Below are 25,876 nucleotides of genomic sequence, written 5' to 3' on the forward strand. Positions count from 1 at the left end.
TTCCGCAAAGAAACCTTTGTTCTTTCACACTTCTCAATCTCATAAAATCCCGTATGAGAGAGATTGCGAAACTGACAAATTGGGATTTTCAATTCAACTTTTTAGCATTGTGCACAAAGTACATAGGCATCATTATCCACTGTAGTATTCCATTCATTTAGTCAGTTTTATTTTTGTTCATCGTGGGAAGTGTGTCTATATGGGCCACTGTTTGCTGTTTGAATCACACCGTGCGTGTTTCCATGTGTGTGTGTATGTCCGCATCAGTTTTGGTTGCTGGGCAAAGTTCATTTTGCTAATATTTAACTGGACTTTATTGGGTGATGTAGCGGAGACCCACACATAAAGAAGTTCCGGTACCGTTGAAATATGCGGGATTATTACTTCTTTTCCACAATGACAATGCGGTAAGTCAACACATTTAATCATATTTTGTAATAGAATACAACGTTGACTTATCACTATTTGTGCAGGCACATTAGAATTTAAATGTGTTTATCCTTGGGTCAAGCTTTGCGAAATTAAATCTCAACGTGTTTAAGATTGTATTCATTTTCCTGATCTTGGTATTACACCAAAGTCTAAAAGTATAAAATACAAAAATAGAATAGAATGAATACAAATGTGAAATAATCATAATAACAATTAAAAAATAAATAATAATGAAATATAACACTTTAAATTATGTAGTTTACTGTTTTCCCATTAGTACAAAGGAATTTACTCTAAGATGAACAACATTTTATGAGAACCTTCATTTTACTTTCCCCACAGGAATTACTGTACAGCCCTTTAAGTGGCCACATTTTCCCATTGCTTTAATTAAACCTTCAGGTTTACTCGCTATTTTAATGCATTGTTTTATAGCCAGGTTTATTATTATTGAGTAATTATTCAGTCTTTAATAGTGTAATACTTTCTGCCTGATTGGATATGCCTTCATGCTAGTGGGACTCTTCAGATGGTACTGTAAATGTTTCTAATATGATCCAATACATAGTGTTTATCAGAAATTCTGCCTTTGTGTCAATTATATTGCTGAGTTTTGATTAATGCTCTCAGATAGTGTGCTTTCAGTTTGCATTTCTAGAAAGGAAATGTTTCTTGTATTTTGTCTCCTATGAGAGACACAGCAGACAACAACCACATTACCATAATAAGAGCTGAGCAATATTTTGTAAATCGGAAATATTAACATATATAGGCGTATACCTAATGTTTTAGCTAGATAGTGTAGTTTGACTTCATCATTTATTTATTTATTTTTTTAATTATGAAAATGATCATATGATGATGTTTCATGCTTTTATGCAGTCATTGATTGTTTTCTTCCCAGGTCCCTTCTGTTGTGATTAATGGATTACCTCAATTCAAATACATAATGATGGACATTTTTGTTTTGTCGGTGGTTCTTCTGTTGTGCAGCACTCAAGGTGAGAGTTGAGCATAAAGCAAACTGCCGCTTCTCTGACTGCTGATCTTGATGATGATGTCGTGGAGGCCAATAAAATACTGTATGCATTAGTAGCTAGAGCGCTTGTGTTGAAGTGCGGCACTGCTTCTGTTTACACCCACAGACCATCCAGTTAGAGGAGCCCCTAATGATCCTGCTGCACTTTATGAATTTTCTCGCAAATAATATCAGTAAGATGGAACCATGTGGCCATGGGAATTCATAGTCACAGCAATTCCCAATACGAGTACGTTCAAATGATGCTCATTAGTGTGCCATTCTGTGAGTGCTATAAACTGTTTGTTTGGCCCAGATCTTTTTTTCTCAGGCTAAATGGATGCATAATTTATGATACTATAGGCCAAGTACAACCACAAAGGAGTTATAGATCACCTTGAGAATGGTGGCATAAACCAATTAGTCCACATCGCTTTGCATGTTCATGTGAGCTTGCGTTCTCCTTTTATTAGCGACTCCTTATAATGTATAGTGAAACCTCTTGTCGACACAAGTCTCTGATAAAACCATTTTCCCATAGGAAAAAATGGGAATGAATCATGAAACCTTTATTAACTGTACAGCTCACTTTGTTAGCATGTATAACTGTAGTACGTGGAGTAATTAGTCAATAGCAAAATGTAAAAACAACATTCATTACTTAAGAAGTGAGCTACTTCCTTTTTCTTAAAGACCCAGTGTGTAGTCCTTAGCACCATCTAGTGGTCAAAGAATAGCATTAGAAGCACGCAGGAGGCTCAGAGAGACCATAAGACAGACTGGGCCAAAATTGGTCAGAGCAGCTAAAAAGAGTGTCTAGCGGGAGTTAGTCCAAGCCATAGGCTGGAATGGCTAACCATAGCGGCTAGAGGGTGATCCAAGTTCAAAAAACCCGAATCGACGGGAGCCCGAATCACGGGAGTCGGTGACAACCAACAGCTGTGGAAGGTAACCAGCGGTTGACCCATTGGGTCTGTCACTCAATGCAAGCACCACCTGGGCTAACTACATTCGCATAGTTGTCCTTTGGGCATCCGCGGTTGAAAGATGGCGGCGAAACATGGCAGCTTTAGTAAGGTGAGACTATAGCCATGTAATATGGCAATTAGTGATTCCTAGGCTTATGATTATATGTTAAAAAAAATACATTACGTTACGTTATGCATCCATTAGATGGTTCTGCGCTAAAGGGAATGTCAACAAAACAGTCAGATAAGTCAGTCAATCTTTATTAATAGATTACAAACCAGCTTTCTGACAACTCCATTCACTCCCAAAATGAATAAACAGACGTTTCATTATTTTCTTTGAGGTAAAGTATTAGTATTAGCTAGTGATCCAAGATGGCGGGATCTTCTGCGCATGCGCGTCACCGATCGTGCAGGCTCACCGATAGCGTCTTGACAGCGGGACCTGTTGCGGCTCAATATTGATCCATATATAAGACGCACTGGATTACAAGGCGCATGGTCAGCTTCTCAAAAAAAATGAAGGCTCTTAGGTGCGCCTTATAGTGTGGAAAATACGGTAGTCGTTTTTTTTTTTTTTTAAATGAGTGAATTATTAGTTCACCAATAGATGGCACTAGGGAACACTGACTGTCCCTTTAAATGTGGCAAAACAATAACTTCAGCATTCTCCTTTGAATCTTCTGCAGTTTCCACTCTGATAAAGCTGTCGCCCGACTGCTTGACTGTGCTGAGCGGGGATGAGGCCCGCTTTACCTGCAGCATCGAGAGTGCAAAGTGGGATGTTATGCTGTGGGAGTTGAACAACACAGTGGTGGTCACCATCTCCAGTATTCACGGCGTGCTTTCCTCCCCCAACCCCAATGTAACTGCAGAGAAAAGCCTGAATGGAGATGGTTGGGTGTTTGTTCTTAAGAGTGTGGAGAGGCTTCATGAGGGACAAGTTAGCTGTAACCTTGAGGGCAATGAGAAGAAAACAGCAAGCCTCTTTGTTCAAGGTCAGTATCACATTTGTGCCCCAGTTTTTAATATATATTTTTAATGTTTGCCATGATATGCTGTATTTTTCATATTTACATTGTATGTTGTTATTTAAGTCTCATGACAAGAAGACTCAAGTAGACTTAAGTCCATAATTTTATGACTTGCGACTTGCTTTGCAAAAATTTACGAAAGACTGGACTGGACTTTGACTTGAACTCCATGACTTAAAAGATTTTTCCCTCAGTTTCTCGTCTTTTTGCATATAGAATAAATTGCAAGCATGAAAATCCACTGCACTGCTAGTGGTTGCAAAACACTGAATATAACCTTGATGAGGAAAAAATAAAGTAGCAAATGCTGCTTTGATTGTAGCCACCCACACACTCCTGCTGCTTCAACATATGAGCTCAACCACAGAAAAACATGCATTTTGCCTTTCAAGTTGCTTTGTCTGTAGTTCTCTTTGAAAGGAACTTAAGAATTACACATAATTATAACCATTTTGTGGTGTTGAGAGAATGAGAGGCATGTTGGGAATGACAAGAAAAAAAACAAAAATACATTTAAATACAAATAGAATACACACAACAAAAAGAAAGTCCGTACCTTTTTTTATTTTTTATTTTTTATTTTTTAATCTTAAAAAAGCCTGAACAAAGCCATTTAGCTCAGGGAGGCCACGCCAAATCCACACAGGAAACATCACACTTGACTTCTGAACTATGAAGTAGATGTGGTATCCACTCGCCACTGTGCCACTGGCATTCACCATGTTTAATTTAAATAACACAACATGGTCAGATTGGTCAGATTGGTCACAATGTCTGATGACCAAGGTTGAGTTTCTTAAATTATTTAAGACAATGGTGTCCTTTTTTTATTTTTATTTTTGAACAAATAATAAAATGATACAACACTCCACGCATAAATCATTACAAACGGCACGTACAGTCGCAGTGGCTACTTCATTAAAATACACCATATTTCCTCTAATCACAACTAAATGATGTCCTGAAACATATTGACTATTGTTGCTGACACAGCATTATTCAGTCTAATGGTATATCTCAGATGAGTTGACAAGTCATTAAATGCCACAAGATTTGTATGGACTTTTGCTCCAGTAACCTTATCCTTCTGCTTGTTTGCATCCTTGCCCTTAAATTGAGAACTCAGCAAAATAAATATAGAGAAAAAAACAGTGTGGAAACTACCCTGCTGTTGCTGAAAAAAAAACCAAAAAAAAAAAAAAACCAGAAAGCCAATGAACCATCACCTTCTCCAATATATTATAAAGACAGCCTCCATCTCTTGCCAGAACTGCAAATCCCTGCTGACATGTTCACTCATTAATGGTACTGTTAGTGAAACGGCACTCCGCCCTCCATGCCACACACCCCACACCCCTCTGGCTGGCTGGAAGCAGACGATTGCTCTGTCCTGACACAGCCTTGGAATTAACGGTGCATCCTGGCACGTCCACTTAACAGTCAGCAAGTCTGTGATTTGTGTACTGCAGCCTCACATAGAACGTTGGAAGGAAGCCACAAATCTGCTGCAGATCCCCTCTCTGCCTTTAATTGTCCAGATAGGGAGGATGTCTTCAGCCACTCTTCCTTGGTCTTTTTTTTTTTTTTTTGTATCTTAAGGATGCTCATGCATGTGAACGAATCAGTGCTATTAACTTCTCTCAATGCAGACCTCACACTATCTAATTACGCCCCACCATATCGACACAATGTTCCCGTACAGACAGTGATGAACAAACCTCATGGATTGCTTTTCCAATGTGTTATAGTGAGCTGCTGTTTATCAAAAGGGGTATATTCTAGATCCACCTACGAAAGGTGAATGTCTGCTTAGAAATATTTTTTAAATCAGAAAGAAAAAACAACGTATTTTGCATGCTTCGATCTCCTGCATGCACTCCATCAAATTCGTTTCTCCTTCTGCCTGGTCAAAGACTGTGCACATATCACTCTCTGATTTTAAAGTGAATGAGAGGCGCCACTTCTATTGGCATTTGTGAAAACACCAAAACAAAGTCTAACCTGCCCCTGTGCAGATCACGAAATCAGACCCCATTGTGTGAGGAATGTTATAATAGATCTCGATACTCCAAATGTATAGACAATTTCTGTGGTAATTTTGCACTATATAGGCAAAATCTAACTGAAATGAATAACATTTAGACATGCCTATACATGAACATAATTGCTTAAAAATCTGTGATTTAGCAGTGGCACGAACCATGAACCGCAATATAGACTTATTCAGTTATAATGGCCCCCAGCCGTTCATCAGTCATTAGGAACAAGGCTGCTGGTCGCATGCCCACATTTGCTCTCACCACCCTCTAAATACAGCTCGGGTCCACACTGAAAATGTACTGTTTTACAGTTGGAGCGAATGTTTTTCTTTATGGCTCCAAATTCAGCAATCAAATAGTGTTTGGCTGCGCCACTCATTTTCCCTGACAACATGCTGTACCTCTGTGCTCCATTGAGGCTTATTTGGCTGACAGGGTGCTAGATGAGGGGGAAAAGATGAGGAGCATTTGTCAGGCTCTTGACACTTTAAGGTGCTCAATCAATCAACTACATCTGTTTTTTCCTATAAGTGAACAGGCCTGCCGAGTTGCTGCTGCTGATCATCTTTTACACACACTCGTTTGTTGTCAGTGCTAAACACGTTTTAGGGCACATCATTATTACAAGTTTAATACTGATATATAGATATTATACTGGATGCTTTTGTAATCTAATGTTGTGACTTTTGACTCGCTTCAATGGGTAATAATGACATAAATTATCGCTTGAATTGTTGCAGATTTTAATAAGATGTGTAAAAAGAAATATTAAACAAAACACAAGGTTAAATGGTACAATACATGAAATCACTAGCTATATTAAAGTACCGGTATTTCTATGATGTTTGTTTTGTAATATACATTCCGTCATCATAAATACAATCATGACACCTGCATGTGTGCAAGTGTGACTGTACTTGTTCTGCTTAATTTCAGAAAAAGGCACTGTGAAAGTTTTTGAAGACAATGTGGTAGCCTTAAAAGGGCAGTTGGTCCAGTTTAAGTGTGACGCTGTGGGATGGTACCCTGAACCTTCTTTGTATTGGGAAGTCAATGGTAAAAAGGTAAACAAATAACAAGAAAAATATATTTTTGTTATACCACTATTAAAATGTGATATCATACTAAAGTATGGCTAACATTGTGCAACACAATGGCTGTCATACCTATTAAGCATGATGGCTTCAACGTTTGCATTATGGATTTGGGACGACCATATACTCTGTGTATATAGTTACCAAGACGGATGTCAAACATTGCACCATTATATGGATAATTGAGTGAAATTCACGTTTTTAAATTTTCAGTGAAACACATACCCAAAACTTACAAATTATGGAGAAATCTAATAAATAATGCAGCCATCAAAGTGCACAGTGACACCAAGCAAGTTTGGATTTTACAAACATTCATTTACAAACATATTTAGGATTTTCTTTTTTTACTGAGGGCCATTCTAGTCATCTTTAAATGTCAAATTCCGCTTTTATTACATTGTGTGGATGTTCCTAATTGTGTGGCTGTTGATTGCATAAAGCTGGCCCGCACTTGTTTCCTTAACTACTCCATATGAATATTTATGTCAAGAAGCAAGGTTGGATGTTGGCCCTAACTAGCCCTTAGGAAGTAGCCAGTGATCTGTGGGTTCTGCAGATGGGTCTCAACATCCACTGGCCACAGAATTAACTCGATTAACAGCAGCGTGGCAGATGAACCGATCCCAGCAGCATTGCCTCTTGCTGGACTGAAAGATGAAGGCGACAATCATTCAATGTGTCGATCTAGGAATGTCAAAGACAAGATGTCGGCTATATTTAAAGGCTTATAAGGCAATTTAGCATGACATAACTATTTCTGGATGGTAAAAGCTGAACTGTTCTCCGATGGTGACACTGGTAAATAAACTCTTCCATGTCATTTGACCAAGGCAGAGCCATTGGGAAAACAGAGTACATAGTTTATTAATTTAGGAGACAGCAAAATTTAAATAGTGAAACTTTGGTCATGGTAGATGTAGCCTAAAGGCTAGCATACTAGCATAAATGGACCTAGCTTAGCATTGAGTGGTTCTTTTTGTGACTGATGTATATGGCTCGCAACCCCAAACACATTTTGTGATTGTTTCAGTTTTAAAAGCCCAACATTGTTCGCTCCAGTAGCCGGTTGCATCTCTTCAGTTTAGCGTTAGTCACTCGCATTCTGCCATCCTGATTAAGAATTAGCCTCATTAAGAACACGGCTGATTGAGAACCAAGGCAGTCTTTTGTTTAGGAAAATGTTTCCAGTATGGTACTATGCAGTAAATAATCATGTGTTTGTCTGTCTGGGCTGTGGTGTGAAGTTGAGCCAGAGTGAATACAACCTCATCAGTGAACAGATGGGAAAGAGCCTCTTCACTGTGAGCAGCAACCTCAGCATGACTGCGACAAAAAGCTCACGTGTTGACTGTCTGGCCTCGGTGTCCGCCCTCTCCACGCCACTGAGGAGCGGCATCCGTCTGACCGTCGGTGAGACACCAGCAGAGTCATATTACAGTAAAACCTGTTTATGTTGGGGGGGAAGGGGGTTGGGGTGATATGTTCAAGACCCACCTGCAATAGGTGAAAATATGTGTGAATTCTGCCTAGCAACAAGTCGCAAAAAAGTAAAGAAACCAGAAAAAACAGTTGTGCGGCGTTGCAGCACTATTCCTCCTTATATCAAGTTTATCAAACTGCAGTCAACTTACACAATAACAAGTTTTCATCTCTTTCCCAATGTGACCTTCCCTCCTAAGTTACAGAGGTGGTGCAGGACGAAGATGACTGCACAGTCCCGTTGGCGGTAACGTCCTCCCTCACTGCTCTTCTCCTGCTCCTCCTGCTCTGCATCTGCACTATCCTCTGGTATAGAAGAAGGAAACAAGCAAGTATGCACTTTTCTTTGAATTGCTTAGGGTCGGAGAAAAAAGTATCGCCTCTCCCTTTCTCATTTCTGTACAGAGACTATGATTAAAGTATAATGAAGAAGCAAGGCGGTCACACTCTGTGATGTTGGCCTTCACCAAGGACATGCAATATTTTTTTTCTGACTGTATAGAGAACATTAGTTGTCAGCAGAAATGTATACTTTTCTATTAACATTTTTGACAAAGTAAGTTTGTAAGTAAGATGACTGCAGGGTTGTTTAAATGCAGTCACCCAGGACAAGAGAGTTCTGGGCGAGATACAACAAAGAACAATTTGGAGTCTTTTCACAGATTCCCATATTGATGCCTTCTTAAAATAATCGCCTCTTTTTACCCCCCAGATTTTTCAGGAAACACAAAAAAATTAACCGTTTGCATTATGAGGAGATTTATTTAGACAAAAAAAAAAAGACTTGGGCAATTATTTTAAGACTGTAGATGTAAAGTTCAACTGTAGGAAATATTGTGGGGACACATACAATGAAAACAACAGAGGCCCCAGAATTGAACCCTGTGGAACACCATACGTTCCGTTATAGATGTGATTACATATTGTACATTTTCATCCGACCACTTTCTTTTTTTGATTGACATAGTATGAAGTGATTACAATAATAAAAAATACACATTGTACCATCATAACAGCCACTAGTTGGCCTCTGACGCCACCAAATTCCCTGCAGCACAGATAGGCCAAGAAACAATGTAGCATGGTCACCTGCAGCCCATAAGCCAAGGATGGCTAAGCAGGGGGTTATCATTAGGAATAATTTGAGTCGGGTATGCATCTTGACCTTTGCCGAATCTCTGGGGTTCAATTGAACGCAGGTTAAGAGCCACTGGTATATAATTTAATACATTCCATTTTACAACAAAAATACAGCATAAAATGTAATTGGTCACAGAAAGTCTCCTGATGTTTCAGCATCACACTTCTAAACTGATTTGTGATGTGGTCAGACATGGTGGTCAATAGACTACTTAGGACATGTCTTTCTAATTAATAAGGCTGGGGAGTTGAAATAGTGCAGTGTATACAGCAGTATGGCTGAGAAGTAGGTGTCCACTCCGAGGGAATCATTGAAGGCGGGGGAAGCTTGTCTCTCCACAGCACAACAACAACAAAAAAAAAGCCTTGAGTCACACATTTAAGAGTTGTCGTAATCCCTGTAACTGATTGGAAAGCAGTGTAACGGACTCACGGCTGTGGTTCAAGGCTAAGGGATTATCTCCAGCAGCTGATGCTGTTCCCGAGTGCTCCTTTTACCATTACTCTGATTCTTACCTCTTAAAGATTGAGCTGGCGAAATGCAAGAGGAATGTTTTGCATCTCAATGAAGGTGCTTTGCCGCTCTATTTAATCGAGCCATATGTGAGAGTAATGTGTGCTTTGCAATTATTGGAAAAATACAACAAGCTGCTCCGGTTCCCCTCAGAGACTTGAGCAAGGGGAGGTGGAGGGGCGGATTTATTATATAACGGCAAAGGCAGTTTCTCTCCCCTCAACAGTCACGGTTTTATATGTCTCATGGGGCAAACATTGTCTACACCCTAGTTATATGATGTTCAAGCCTTGTTACAAAACTCATTAACACTCAGCTAACTGGAGGCTATTTGAGCAGAATCCAAAGCTAATAATTTCTGATGTCTTTTTTGGAGGCCCTGTTTTTTTTTTTTTTTTTTTCTTCAATGCATTGAAACAGCATAGCGTCTCTATGGTCAATGTCACACGAGTTTCTGTGCTAAGAAAACAAAACAAAACAAAACAAAATCTCTCTCTTTGTCTTTCAGAGAGAAGCAGACAAGACGCAATAAGGTAATACCTCAAATGTCTTCGGGCCTTTCCTTAAAAATGGGCTCTTATTGGGTGTGGGAGCAAACAATTTCCAATAAAGCCTCCTAAAAAGTGAAGGTGCTTTTATTGTTGCTCAAGCAAATAAATTGTGATTTTAAAATAGCTTGCATTAAATAAACATGAATGCCTTTGGCTTCTTTAAGAGGCAGATAAAGCGCATATTATATATGTCAGCATTTTTCTCCACTGCTGAACTACATTTTATAGTGTTTCTAGGGAGAGGACTGAGTCTCATAAAAAATGTTCCTTACTGACAGTGCACTTAATGATAAAAACAGGGCCCTTGATAAATTACTGCAAGTGAGTAAATTGTTTCTTCTCAACTAGAGATGAAAGATGAAAATGTTATATCACTGTTATCAGTTCTATCATGATATTCCTACAATGACCATAAACAGTTCCATAACAAGAGTTCAAAATGGCTCGATTTGTTGTTGTTTTTGGAACTACAGTCGTTACATGTATCGGAAAAGTTGCTCAATATGGCATCAAATTTGTTAAGCTGATGTCTTGTTGCTTTCATTTGCCATCAGAGTAACGTCCCCTTTCTTGTTTGGCTACTACATCCATGGTTCGTGTCTTCTTTCTCCATTTGTTTGCTGTTGTGGCACACATCAGATGGCAGAATCCAGAAAATAATTAATCAGTGCTAAATAATGATCAAAATTGGACACGGTAATGCTATCCATCCATTTTCTTGACCACTTATTCCTCACAAAGGTCGCAGGGGGTGCTGGAGCCTATGTCAGCTGGCTCTAGGCAGTAGGTGGGGTACACTCTGGACTGGTTGCCAGCCAATCGCAGGACACGCAGAGACAAACAACCATCCACACTCACAAGGACACCTAGGGACATTTCGGAGTGCCCAATTAACCTGCCATGCATGTCTTTGGAATGTGGGAGGAGACTGGAGTGCCCGGAGAAGACCCACGCAGGCACGGGGAGAACATGCAAACTCCACCCAGGAAGGCCGCAGACTGGACTCGAACCCGAGTCCTCAGAACTGGGAGGCACATTATAAATGTGACTTTTGCTCCCTGAATGAGAGGAACAAGGTACAAAAGATGTGGTATGAGATAGCGTATACGCCCTCCCATTGCTTGACTCAAAGATTTCCCTATAAATGCGTTTTGGTAGATGATCTGCAACCACGGTCATCTCTGAGTCTGATTGCTGCACTTCACATACACAGAGGGGCAATCACGTGTCACCTCATTCTTCTGCTTCAAGGAACAGAAGTTACATTTAATCAATAGAACTCAACAAATATGTGCGATGAGGACCGACAGATATTATTCACATGCACCCTTTTAAATATAGCCCTTGATGTCGCCATGCCCCAAGTTGGCGTCTCTCGGAAAGAAGGCCTGCACCGGGAGATCAAGTGACCTGGAACATGAGTGGCTCTGAGAAACAGGATGTGAAGATTGTGTGGAGACCGAAGTAAAAAACAATTTCCTGGACTGATTTCTGTGAGCAATTGCCGAAGCATCAACTATTTGAAATGCCGAAGCAGTATGACCCTTTCAGTAAACACTGTTTACGGTGAGTGGAGGTGGTAACCCATGGCAACTGTTCTCTCTGCCCAAGGAGGATGTTTGTATATGCGACACCAATCCGTTATACAGGAATAAGGGTCTATTAAAAGAAAAAACAAAAAACAAAAAACAAACAAACAAAAAAACACAGCTGGACTTGACTGGCCTCTTGTACACTGGCCATTTGAGTTGTATGAGCACATCAGATAGTACCTTAGTTATGGAGCATCCAAAGCTTTCTCTGCGCTAAACATGGCCTTTGCTTATGCATTTGATAATTTTAGGTGTGTGGAATCGAACAACGGACAAAGTTTGCCTGCTGAGTCCACAGGTGGCAGGGTCAACTTGGGATATATTAGCACAACAGGTGAGTATCAAAAATTGTACTCAAGTAAGACTGCATGGCTGCATCTTTTAGTCATTGATACAGTAATATCATAATAATTCATAAAATTGAGTTAAAATTAAAAAGATGTACTGTAATGAAAAAAAAAAAGAGTGTGATATTGATTTGTGCTGAGGTAATTTTCTGCCACTAGATGGCATCATTGCATTTGTAAGACGGTGACAGCTCAGTGCATTTTTCTTTTCATATTGACAGCTATCTAATCTTTAACATGAAGTAACTTGTTTAATTCTGCACATTTTTTAAATTGTAAAATACAACTTCACCCCAGTCTCTACAAATATAGGCCATGCATTATAATCAAATTTATTACTCCTAAATTTGGACGCGGAGATGTCTTCTGAATTGTGACTGGAATTCCCCCAGTACATGTTTTCAAAGTAAGGGGCGGTCATTCATTTTTGTGTTTAAAAAAAAAACAGTGGTGTTAAAGGAACTTTAAATTAGCTTAAAATTAACACACTAATTTTGACATCCCTAGTTTAAAGCATTGCGGCATGAGCAGCAGTGACATAATATAGGCCCAATTAGCCTGCACTAAATCGTTCGCAACTATCCATGGCGGCAAATTTAGGATACTTTGTTCACGCCGGAGTCCTCCGAAGCTTCAAACTTAAAGCAAAAGTGCGGCTGGAAGGTTAGATGAGGCTAAATGACCTTTTCTCCACCTTCCAGATGCAGTTTACAAAGAGTTAATGAAGGGAATTCATAGCAAGATGGATGTTGTCAGCGTTGAGAAGGTAAGCTAGAGAAAGACAACAGGGAGACAGAAAGATTCTCAAGTCTGCTAGTGTTGAAAGAACTGAACCATTGATATAATGAGTAGGGTTGACCTATCCTGGATGTACAAACTCAAACATCTACAGACTCACTGCTGCTCTCAACCTTTTACAAAATACCAACCAAGACAGGAAGTTTCCCTTTCATACTGCCCTTCTCTACTAAAGCCACCTTTTTGTGTCCCTCAGGTCCCTGATGTTGTAACGTCAAGCAGTCTGTCTTTACATAGTGGCAGTCATGCTCAAGTCGGCCTTTCAGATGGGAACTCTAAGAACATCCGGAGAGTTACAACAGTTTGAACATATTTAATGAGCTGTCTGATGTGAAGTATTTTCACCAAGGTGTCCAACTTTGTCATGAAGACCCTTGCTCAGTCAGCACAAGAGGTCTTAATGACAGTGGAACTTATAAAGACAAAACAATTTGTTTTGGAATGCTGGTTGACCACCATTTGAATTCTATTTTTGACAAGGAAGAATGGAAAAATAGAAGAAAAAAAACATCTTATATTTATCATAAAGCTTTATAAACTCATAATTAAGGACATTTTAATGTTTTTTTTAAATGTATTTTAAAGTGAGCAATATGTTATATCCATGTAAAGACAATTTTGAGGAAAACCTTTGCACAATTTTAAAGGATTCTTATGCTCATAATATTGAGCCTTCAAATAAAATATACATTTACAACATTGGATATGTAAGTATTAAAAAGGGTGTGAATAATTTTGTATATGTAACATTTGTCATAAAGTAAAAAATAATAGCAAATATATAAAGTCTTTCTAGTCATTTTGATCATTTGAACTTGAACTGTGTCCAGAGTATGACTAATCTTGCTTTAATGGTATCTTTAAAACCCCATTTTTTTCTTTTCTTTAGCATATCCCATGCCAGGTTAACGGTGGAAGTCTGATTTTGCGGCAGCATTTCTCTTGCTAATGAGGAGTAAAAGAAACAAGCAAACTGCCCAATTTATTGAAACAACCATCGTGCTGCAAATGTATGCGTGTGGGGCTCCTTCTTCCTTTCCTGTCTTCACTTGCTCAATAATTGGCTTCTAAGAATATCACTGTGCCACTGCAGGGGGGAACCTCCGCTACACATTGATTGATGCCCTGATGGAGGCGAGCATGTCTCTCTGTGCTACTCTTAGGGTGGATTGATTATATGCATGCTGAGGCAGACAAAGACACATTTCAGCATCTGAACTGTAAGTCTGTCTCATCATCATTTTATCCAAAGAGGAAAGACTGTTCCAGTGTTTAAGTGCATTTTCCGGACAGCCATAAGCAAATATGAGCTTCTCGCTCTTTTATGTGTCTCCAACTCATTGTTCAAGTCACGGAGGACTTGAGGAGAAGCTGTCAGCCGAGCGAAAATGAACACAGTGTGATTGTTTGTGCAGTGGCAGGGTCGTGAGTATCTCTGTAGTGACGCACACAACAACAGATATTTCTCGGTATGAAGAGGGTGACATAACATTTGCATTTCATAATGGCAAAGGATGAAGAGTGGAGTGTTGGTGATGAAGGTCTATGAATCTTTCAGACATTCTTCACATAGTTTCATCAGGGGAAATGACATGCATCTCACATAAACGAGTAGTTTTCCCACTGAGAACCATACATCATTTTTCATATTTCTGCTGTTTATTTTCAAGGAGTGAGCCAAGGTCCAAGTTTATTTGATTATGCATCACATATGATTATTCCAGAGGGTAAAATGGAATGATGAGAGAGTTGTATCAAGGGAAAATGCTGTGACCTTATTGAAACGTCATCTGTCAAAAAAAACAATCATCGGCGTGTTTTGCTGAATGGAGAATACACTTTCATTTCACTGAAGGCCGACGCATATGCTGATTGGAGCTGGGCTTCCACTTTTGATTGATCTCTTCTGGCAACATTGATTAGTTGCATATATGTATCAGCCTATCAGGGAGAGCCATAGTGGGTGCTGGGTCAGGATCAACCGGGCAACAACCCAAAGCAGATACATAAATATTTAACGGTCAAACCTCTTGGCTGAACTTGATACACGTTCTCCGTTGAAGCTACAAGCTCATATGCTTAACTGGGGGGAATGTAAATTGTGGTTGGCACTGTACGAAACGTCAGGGTATCAGCAAATCTATTTGAATTTATTACCTTTATAAGCAATAACTCAATTCATTCAGTAAGTGATCTTTCAATATGGATGAAGACAGGTAACACATGAGTGAAGTCATAGTGGAAACTTGTTTTGGATTTAATTAGACTGTGCAAGTGGTCGTAATGTTGTGTCTGGTTGGTATACAGCAGGCTTGCCCGATCCTGGTCCTTGAGGGCCAGAGTCCTGCAGGTTTTAGATGTAGATCCAACGCACCTGATCTAAAGATCAGGGTCACTATCAGGATTCTGCAGCGCTTGCTGTTGAGTTGATTATAGAAATCAGGTGTGTTGGAGTACAGAAACATCTCAAACCTGTAGGACTTCGGCCCCCGAGGACCAGGATTGGGCAAGCCTGGTGTACAGTCTATTTGTGGAAGAATTGATTTAAAAAAAACAAAAACAAAAAAACAAACAAACAAAAAAACAGCACAGGTTAGCTTGTGGCAAATTGGCTCTGAGGAATTTCCAGGTTTGACAAACCGGACAACAGCACCTATTTAAATGTAAATCTATGAAGCTGTGAGATTCATTAATACAAAGACAGAATCCATGCTTGAATTATGGACAACAGAAAATAGAATCCCTGGCATAGTTGTGTGCTGTTCTTTGTCACCAGATGGCTGACACAGATCTTGACTTTGGAAATCACAACTCATCAGTGAATGTGAGAAGAGAGTGTTTGCTCTCTCTCTCCCTCTCTCTCTCTCTCTCTCTCTCTCTCTCTCTCTCTCTCTCTCTCTCTCTCTCTCTCTCTTCTCTCTCTCTCTCTCTCTCTCTCTCTCTCTCTCTCTCTCTCTCTCTCTCTCTCTCTCTCTCTCTCTCTCTCTGTCTGCTGCAAAGCTTTCATCAGCGCTACCTTCTGTTTCCTCGCACCCAAACGCTTGGCGTCGGAGCGGCAGGCTATTAAACAAATTAGATTTCCTCCAGTGGGCCTGACAGAGATAGGCAGAAGCTGAGATGCCTCTTATATGACCTGCTTGGGCTTAACATTAAACCTCCCTGGGGCTTACTCAGTGCACTCGATATAGGTGTCGTTTACACTGATCAAAAAAGGGAAAGTCAATTAGCAATTTTTTGGCAGCGAGACTTTTGTCATTTTTGCTTGGCATTGGCAAATGTGTAGAATTTTTCTGGTTTTTGGTTGTTTATAAACAATGTTTGTGGATTGGTTTGTCTGTTTGTTAAAATAAAAACTTGCATGGCATGTTTCTACAAAATTCTAAAGGTGTGGCAGATGCACAAACTGAAGGGAATGCATTACATTTTGGTGCAAATGTGAAAAAAAAATGCAGATAAATGGTTTATTTATTTATTTTAGCACTTTGAGTCACAAAACAATTTACACCAACATGCTAATGTAGTACACATAATGCCCATGTGTACATTGGCAGCCATTTCTTTTCTCCATTTCTTACCACTTGTCCTCATTATCTATCTTTTCTTATCTAAATCCCACTTCAAAAAGGTTATTTCAATCTATGATATTATTGTCCTGCTTTATTGTTTTGCTCTTATTGCTAATGGCGGCTACGAGCTGTCAACATTTAAGCTAGGTAGGATAAAGGCTGACTGCAGTTAAAACTATAAATAGTTTTCCATGTTGCACCTATTAGTGGCAGAAACGGACTGTTTAAAAAAAAAAAAAAAAAAAAGTCAAATTGAAAAACTTATGTCTCGTCAATAGTGTTTCATCAGCAGCCACAGCTAGTTAGCATTCTTGCTAAGTCTATGTTACGGCATAACCACCTGTGAGAGAGCAACATGTAATTTGTCAAATATTACCAGCAAGTTACCTCCCTCACACTGTGCATGAATCATAAAAATGTCCAAAATAGGACCCAACCATCAGAGACAATGAAAGAGGAATGCAATTCTCAAGACACCATAACAACTTCCTGCTAGCAATTAGCCATAGGCTACATCACCACACTCTTTTCTTGGTCCATGTTTAAAATGGAAACTTTGGGTAATGGTTCTCTGGGGCTCAGCATGCCGTCTCAAGTGGCTTGTTAGAGTTTGCTTTCTAGTTCCTGCTCATTAGTGTCCACAGCACTGATGTAAACGATGCACAGTCAAAAAGTGATCATGAAAGTATTTAGTACACCATCGCTTAGCTTTGTTTTAATTTCACATTTTTGTCTTAATGTACACATCCCACAGAAAGACAAGTTACTTGAAAAAAAAAAAAAGGAAATGGGTCACTAATATAATTTCATAATGCAGAGGAGGGATGACTTCAAGCATTAGCGACAGCAGGCTGTTGCTGATTCAAAACAAGCTAAGCACATTTATTGAAAAGAGGGATTATGAGGGTCTCCCTTTCAGGGTTTATTCACCCAGATGATACTTATTTTAAAATAATACAGTGAACCCACACATCTTTTTGTGGGAGTTAGGGTAGGGTGACCTGATTTTCAATATACAATAAATTTAACCAAATTTCATCGCTCGTCAATCTTCGCCATGGGGATATACATAGGAGAGTGCACCTTGTTACATTTTTACGTCGCTGACATAACTAATTCCGCATGTGTGATCATGTGGTATTACAGATTTGAATCATACCCAGCTGAAGTGCTAGACCTAACCTAAGAATGCTCGTCCACCAACATGACTTTGAAACAAACTCTGAGAGAGGCATTGTCAGCTTTATGCATATTGGTGCCTAACAGTGCCTAGCAATGTGTAAAAGCTCCGCCACTTCTATTGTGTATAACTTGATTCAAACGGGGCCTGTTAGCCCCGGTCAGGGCCAATTAGGTGACCGTTGCTTTGTTTGGGCTCCCAGGCTAGAAGCGGAACAGCAGTACAGATGAATAACTTAGCACATCCTCTCAAGCGTCAGCCTCTGCTTTCAAGCTCACACTCAGTGAAAGGAACTCTGTGCCACTGTGTCATGCGTCCGGGGGTCATTAACTGAAATTAGCAATGATTGGGCTAAAATCTTTGATGCAGCCTGTCAATGCGGATGACAACATCCATACAGCATGTATTCATCACATTACACGACTACGAGCAGTTCATTGTGGAGCTAAAAAAAAAAAAAAAAAAAAAAAGCAATCTAGATATAAGTTTCTTTTTTCTATGGGTCGGTTCACCGCAGCTGATTTAGTGGCCTTGGCGACAGTGCAACGGGTATCATCACTGACCGAATTCTGCTGCCTGGCTGAGCGGAGTAATTCTACTGCCTCAGAGCCATTTCCAATCCATGCTGTCTCCGTTTCCTCCACGTCGGTTTGTGACTCACTATGTTATGTCAGTTCACATCCAGTCATTCATACTCGCCAGAAAAAAACAAAAAACAAAAAAAAAACTAAACAGTTATGGTGTACTGAAAAAGACTCCCCCTGACTGACCAAGGAAAAACTGGCAATGGAAACACAAACATGCACTTGCAACATGCGCTCGCACTCTTCCAATATATGCCTGCAAAACACCACTCTGAGTGATTCAGAGAAAATTGAACCTGTCAAGATCTGTGTTTTTGTTGATTTTGTTTTGATTGGATTTAGTTTTGTTTCATGGTTTTCCTGTGTCTCTTTTTTTTCATACCATGTTTTGCTCATTAAGTTTTTGTTTTCCACCTGTTCTCATCAGCACCATACTTTTTGTCAACCAATCGGCCCTCAAAGCCACTAGTGTCTGGTCTAGGTGTTCCTCATCAGTTGCTTGTATTTTTGTCTTTTGGAGACTAAATACACTTATTTTTCTGTTCATTCCACACTGATGCCTTGCCGCCCTGCATCCTGCACTGGAGTCCACCGTTCTGCCTCTGCAGTCCACCACACTGACGTAATTCCCCCACAGGCATGACAAACACAAGTAGTTCTCTTGAAACGGGTTTAATGAAGCTATCAAATGTTCACCATACTGTGAAAAATGGACAAAAATAATACAATTTGCATTATTTACATAAATAAGAACAACAAAGAAACACTTGACTACACAGCTAGCTAACAATTTCACATCATGAAAATAATTTTCAAAACAGAAAATACTTCCTTGGCTGATCTGAATTTGATCTGAATTAACTTGAATTAGAATTAATGAAGTTAATCGGAAGTGAATCTAAGAGAAGACACTGAGGGGTATATTTACTAAGAATGCGCTGCGTCCGGGAATAGCGCGAAATATTGCACCACAACTGCACCCGCAGTCCAGTTACCCACCTATTGTATTCACTAAGGATATTGCTCTAATCATACACCGGCGCAAACACGCCCACAAAACTGACAGCTTGGAGCAAATTTGCACCTGATTTACCACACATGGCAATGGATTTGCGGCAAGAACATGGTTGTTATAGTAACATAGTAACAGTTGCGAGAAAGATGACATTATCAGAAAGCGAGGTTGGACCGAGAGTAAGCGTTTAGAGCGCCATTAAGCTGTACAGAGCAGAGAGGACGACAACGACGTCATTCATTTCTAAAGTATAACTTATTGGTGCGATCGTTTTTTAAAAATATATTTTCAGAGGTTGGCGTGGGTGTACAGTATGCATGTGGCACGTAAGAATGATCGTAAAATGCCTTCCCGCCATTGCCAATCAGCCCGGGTTGCGGTATGTGTCCTAAACCAAAACTGAGGAATATGTCTATCTGTCTGTCTGTCTGTCTGTCTGTCTGTCTCTCTCTCTCTCTCTCTCTCTCTCTCTCTCTCTCTCTCTCTCTCTCTCTCTCTCTCTCTGCGTGAACAGCCAGAGTACAGCGGTGCAACGTGCCATGCACTGCTGTCATGATCCCGAGATCAAGGTGCGTCAGGTTAATACATGCTTTCCAAAAACGTTATTTGCGTCACGCAAACGCGGTTTGGCCATTTGCGCTGGCCTTAGTGAATTAGACGCTGTATATCAACGGGTCTCATTTGCATTGGGTTGGGCATATTTTGCGTCAAATGTATGCAAATTACTTAATTTACATACGCGCAAATAACATCGGCGCACCGTGACGCAATCTGTTTGGCCGCGCACTTAGTGACGGATTTCCCCATATGTGCGTGTTTAGTGAATTCGGCGCTCCCGGATTGCTCCATTTTTGCCGGTTAGAACGGTGCAAAGGCGACGCAAACCTTTAGTGAACAGGCCCTTGAATACGTTAAAAATTTCTCACAATAATTATTAGCAACGTTTTCACAAGGTTAGAAACAGATCAATATATATTTCTTTCTCTTTTTTCATCACGTCAACATTTCTAGGGAATCACAATTGCGACTCATGTAGTCCTTGGGAGCTACCTGGGGCCCGTGGGCATCACGTTGGTGACCCTTGTTGTATATAATACATGTATGATGTGATATTATAATGTACAGTATCTGTTCAATATCCCCTAGCAGTTAAAAAAAAAGAAAAAAAAAAAGAGGCAAACTGCACATGTTCATCACTATTCTGACTAAAGGCATCAACCAGATTTGTGCACAGGATCTGCAACTAAAGTTGTGCATAACATTGTGTTGTCTTTAATACAAACTATTACCTTCTTTTTACATTTGTAGGAAAATTGCGAATGTGAAAAACAGCAATGAATGTGTTTGACTGCCTTACACATGCACTGTGACAGTCGTATTCATGTGTTGATGTTCCAACAAATGGCAGTTTACCACAAATTTGGTGTTAGTGTTTACTACAAGATATTTGCTAATGTTTTTTTATTTTGTATTTGTGTGTTTGACCATTTACTCAATTCAATAGTTGGGGGGGACTTCCATTGCATGCATAGTACTGTTGTCAATCTAAGAGGTGTATTTTATTCATATGTTTAATGCGCTGTACTTGAACTGATTTCACAATGAGACTTTATGCTGTCTTCTTTCATGTCAGTATAGTAAAAGACTAATCATGCATTAGCCTCCATGCTTCTAGGTATTGATCAACCGATGCTGTTCCATTGTGCTCTGCTGCAGTCTTTTGTGCCGCAGCTCAGGACGTCCTTCTCTTTGTCTGATGAAAAACAACAACAGCAGCAGCAGCTTAAAATAATCCTTATATCCAGTGCCCTAATTTGTGATTTGGAAGTTGAGCCGCTGACAGAGATCTTCTGTTTGGGCTCTAATCACGCACCGACTCATCTTGTCTGCTCTTTACTGTGGACGTTCCTGGTTCTTTTATACGCGCTTCTACTCTTTACGTGAAATACAACATTTTTCTGTAAATGGCAAAGTCTATCACCTCCACATTTTCAGTTGAGTCAAGGGCAGCGTAATTGCACGCCATCTCCAGCACACATTTTCGGGGCATTCTGTTGAACGTCTTGATTTTACTTTTTTTTTTTTCTGTTAAGAATGCTAAAATATGACTTTGCCTGTCTGATTAATCGTGTTTATTATGTTCAACCTTTGGTCCTGAGGTAAGTGATCCTGTGAGAGAGATTGGTTTACGATGGATTCAACTTGTATCGTTCTTTTCTTTTTCCATGACTTAGCACATTTCTAAGACAAGTGGCATTGATCAGGAGCCAAGTCAAGGCATGATGAAGTGAAACCAAAGAGGACTAATTTCATTCACAGCAAATCAGGCTGATTGACGCCACTTCATCCGTCGCTGTCTGTCTTTTGAAAGACATTCATCTAGTGTGAGACATCAAGACCGAGGATCCTCACTTCCCTTTGTCTGGCATCATTCCTGATAATTAGCCTGTGCGTGGGGAGCGGAGGAGACATGATGTGAATTGTCTTGACATGTCTGCTACTGCACGAAAGATGTTGAAAATGGTGATTTTGTGTGTGGCCAAAATCCTCGTATTTCATTACATCAGTGTTTTAGTGTTATTGTTTTATTACTATATTATCTCCACCCACCATGTCTATAGATTTCTCTTTGTCAACAGTTAATCTGAAATATTTGTAAATCCCATTACTGGAGAGTCTGAGACTTCTGTTCATCTCTCTGTGTCCAGACTGCGAATGAGCGGTGTATAAGAGAAAGATACCAGTTGCTAACCATTGAGCTTTAAACAATATCTAAAACACCATAATTGCGGTAGCTGAGATGAGAGTTCAGTCACGATTCTGAATCCATCTTTTATAGTATTTGTGGTATTTAATGGTGCAGCAAGAATGCTAATGACCAATCATGGCTCATCTGTTTTCTGAAGCTGATCCATAATTGGTCGTTACCTAAGCCCTGAACAACTATGATGTCATTTTCAATCGACAGCATGTGGCAAAATGGCCTCCCTCTGAGAGGGTTAAGAACTGATTGATTTTACTATTCAATTCATATTCCACAAACACAACATTAATTGAAATGCCATGTTAAGACTAATTTTACAACATATTATGGTAAAGAACATTTTTGCGTTGACTTCCCCATTAAACAATAGCAGATTGCACTATTTAAGGTACCAAAAAGTTCAGCACCTGTATTGCTCAAATCAAGAATACTTTCAATGATATTAATTAAAAAATGTTTAAAATAACACGGTTCAAAGTGGAATTTTTTTTGAGTAATTTCCATTATCATCTGACTTCTCATTTCTGTCATCTGTGTTTATTGAATGGCCTCGTTGGCAAATGATGCCAACATTTCATTGAATTGTCCCTATATGGGACAATTCAATAAAGTAAAGTGATTTCATGAAGCTTTCTGGCCACAAATGATTTTGCTCTACAATTTCTGCCGAGCAACAAGTGGCCTTGTAAGTACTGTAAATACTGACGTTGCATTTTTCCAACATTTTTTTTCTCATCAAATATTGCTCCATATATTATTCTACATTCTATATGGCAGTCTGCATCTTCACTGTTAGACCAATCACACACATGTTTAGATATGAATTAAAAAAAATCACCCAACTATATCTCATTTAGCAAGGTCGATCTCATCATGATGAGGTATTTTATTAATGCATTTCATAATTTATTTCCACCTTTCTTATCTTCAATGTAATTACATCGGATCATGCCTTGACTGTTAACTCAGAACACTTAACATTTTATTTTCCTCCCCACCTTCATCCATCTGACTAAAAGCCACAATTAGCGTAGAGTGCTATTCATTTAACAATTTTTGTCTGACTGTGATGTTGCTGCACTGCTTCATATTTCACTCCCGTTGGTTGTGTTTACATTGCGCAGTTGGACCGCATAACCACAGCAGGCAGCACATCCCGATAGGATGCTGCAGAAAAGAGCAGTGAGGAGGTGAGTGACAGCAACAGGAAGTTTGGGATGACACAGGAGAGATGACACCAACCGAAAAGGAGGGGTGTCAGAATGGAGGGGGCTTTCGGTGACAGTGGATCGTGATGAAGATGATCACAGGCAGGCGGAGCTGTCAGCTTGTCCCAGTGTGAGATTTCATTATGTTGCTGCCTCTCCACTGGTGATTGCGAGCGGGAGAAGATTAAACGCAGAAAGTCTGCAAGATCTGACACTCTGTCCTAGGACTAGTAAAGTTGAAATATAATGGCAGCTCTATTGTTGAACACTTGTCTGGGATGTTGGTCTCATATATTCATATATTTGGAAATGAAGGACGCTTAGAAAGTTCTGGAGTCAAACTGTTGCCATCGTAAAACTGTTCAGGCAATGTTATCATTCATAAGTTAACTCAGTACAACTCAGTACGATTTTTATAGAACCTCTCAACAACTTTTTAACATTCTTACAGCAAGATCATGTAACAGTTGTTTTCCGACTCACAAACAGGCATAACGAAGAGCGGATTATTGCTGCTACATTGACTGTATCATCAAAACATATTCTAGCTCATTCTCCTGCAGTATTTCATCCAAAGCAGCACTGAATTATAAAAGCTGCATTTGGAATGGGCCTGTGGTGAGCGCTGCACGGTTGTACTTTAATCAAACGCGTGAAGATGAGAAATGTTCAATTGAGCCATAAAATGCTCCAAGGCTTGCGAAATGAGCAACTTGATATGAAGGGAAATGAGGCTGACTCTCTTCTGAAGCTTGTTGCTTTACTGTGGGACTTGTTTCAAAGACATGCGGAAAGTCTACAGTCTACACTTCAGTGATTAAAGCACGTGTTGACTGTCTGGAATTCAAGACTAATCCAGCAATACTGCTGAAGGTGCTTTTACTTATTTTGATCCAGCACTGTGGAACTCCGCTCATCTCCAACAATATCTTCCTTTAAATGTTGCATATCTCATCTAACTGGCTCACCCAATTGTTATGAAAGTGTTCATGTATTTACTGTTATACACTTTTGTCCTTACCATGATTCAAGAAGTGTAATTCAGTGGGCTCTGTCAATAAATATACTGCATTTACTACACAGTAAATTCTGTAGAGTAAATTTGACTCTATATAGTGGGACCAAATAAACTGAGTCTTAGAGTAATATTTACACTTGGATGAGAGTAAAATAAAGAATAGGAAAAAAATAAAATAAAATAAGTGATTCAAGGTAGGAACAAACTCACACCTTCAGCTTGGAGACATCCTATCTACTCCCTGAGCCACTCAGTTGCTTTCTGCTAGTATATGGCTCATGTTGCTGCAGCTGATTCCATGATTGCATGTAATCCAAAAGACCAACAACGATGTATTTGGTCTCTTGGAGAAAAGCAAACAGTTGGAGGGGCATATCTCAGATGGTAAAGTGGCAGTCTCCCAAGCTCTCCTCAACCCTTGAGTGAGTTTTTTTTTATTTTTTTTTATTTTACTCTCCTCCTAGTGTAAATCTTAGTTTACCCTAAAACTCAGTCAAGTATACTCTAAATAGAGTCAAATTTACACTACAGTATTTACTGTGTATGAATGCTTAAAAAATGAAATATTTCAAATTTTAACTTTGACTTCTTTTACAAGTCTTTTACATTTCTTTTTACAAGTGTCTCCACATTGCGTGGTAGCCTACGCCACTAATATTTTCCATTTTTTCAGTTCAAAGTGTTTGTGTGTGCATCAAATCCCACCATTTTCAAAAGATAATTTTTTTTGCTGCAATCACAGGAATACTGCTATTATACACGCTACACAGCATCCTATACTGTATGCATTACTGTTCAGTATATCATGCATGATAATTATACTGAGACATAATATAGTGCTCCATATAATTTAAACCTGCAATGTCATTGCTTAATATAACAATTTCTAAACCATCCAACCGCGCTTATACCCAGGCCCTTCAAAAGAATTAGTGTTTCCATGCATCTCAGCTCAGATTAGTCTAAATTGTAAGACACTTCACAGCCCTTAACATCTCTTATTGCCATAATTACACACAGATTTGTTGAGAAGGATGCCAATTAAATGTCACCGTGCACAGTTTGGGGCGACAGGAGCTGAGTGTAAAGAATAATGTGCACTGTAGGGGACATCAGCAGATAGAAGATGCACAATTGAGCACAAATCTGTGTGCGCCGGGCAGTATTGTCGACCCTCGTGCTATTTGTTCATGCAAAGGGTGCCATATAGTTCTCATATGATAATGTTGCTTCACCCTGCACATAATGCACTTACAGTATGTGCCCACTATGAACGTGCTTTCAAACATATAGATAGATAGATAGATAGATAGATAGATAGATAGATAGATAGATAGATAGATAGATAGATAGATAGATAGATAGATAGATAGATAGATAGACAGATAGATAGATAGATAGATAGATAGATAGATAGATAGATAGATAGATAGATAGATAGATAGATAGATATAGATAGATAGATAGATAGATAGATAGATAGATAGATAGATAGATAGATAGATAGATAGATATACAACAAAGTAGTTATT

The 25,876-nt window shown here is 39.4% G+C and overlaps 1 protein-coding gene across 5 annotated transcripts; it reads left to right on the top strand.

Annotated features, from left to right (window-relative positions):
• The first annotated feature begins 228 nt into the window (after positions 1-228).
• igsf5b (immunoglobulin superfamily, member 5b) lies at positions 229-14,150 on the top strand. 5 transcript variants are annotated; one of them, XR_013287972.1, is made up of 11 exons: positions 229-407; positions 1,337-1,433; positions 3,108-3,416; positions 6,428-6,555; positions 7,833-7,998; positions 8,274-8,399; positions 10,230-10,254; positions 12,116-12,198; positions 12,913-12,977; positions 13,206-14,019; positions 14,103-14,150. XR_013287972.1 is itself a non-coding variant. In XM_077541476.1 (10 exons), exons 2-10 carry the CDS (start codon positions 1,382-1,384, stop codon positions 13,314-13,316), a joined length of 1,071 nt encoding a protein of 356 aa, XP_077397602.1. In that variant the 5' UTR covers positions 230-407; positions 1,337-1,381; the 3' UTR covers positions 13,317-14,039. The 5 variants fall into 5 exon arrangements, 2 of the variants coding, with proteins under 2 accessions (XP_077397602.1, XP_077397603.1); XR_013287971.1 differs by having other exon boundaries at positions 230-407; positions 8,268-8,399; XR_013287973.1 differs by lacking the exon at positions 229-407 and having other exon boundaries at positions 1,341-1,433; positions 3,108-3,195; positions 3,294-3,416; positions 8,268-8,399.
• The last annotated feature ends 11,726 nt before the right edge of the window (positions 14,151-25,876 follow it).

Source organism: Festucalex cinctus, chromosome 13 (assembly GCF_051991245.1).
Source record: "Festucalex cinctus isolate MCC-2025b chromosome 13, RoL_Fcin_1.0, whole genome shotgun sequence".
Classification (NCBI taxonomy): domain Eukaryota; kingdom Metazoa; phylum Chordata; class Actinopteri; order Syngnathiformes; family Syngnathidae; genus Festucalex; species Festucalex cinctus.

Excerpts from the sequence above, each read along its gene's own strand:
- igsf5b (XM_077541476.1), top strand. The coding sequence starts at position 1,382 with ATGATGGACATTTTTGTTTTGTCGGTGGTTCTTCTGTTGTGCAGCACT. Across the intron at positions 6,556-7,832 it reads GGGAAGTCAATGGTAAAAAG|TTGAGCCAGAGTGAATACAA; the intron begins GTAAACAAATAA and ends TGTGGTGTGAAG. Across the intron at positions 10,255-12,115 it reads AGCAGACAAGACGCAATAAG|GTGTGTGGAATCGAACAACG; the intron begins GTAATACCTCAA and ends TGATAATTTTAG.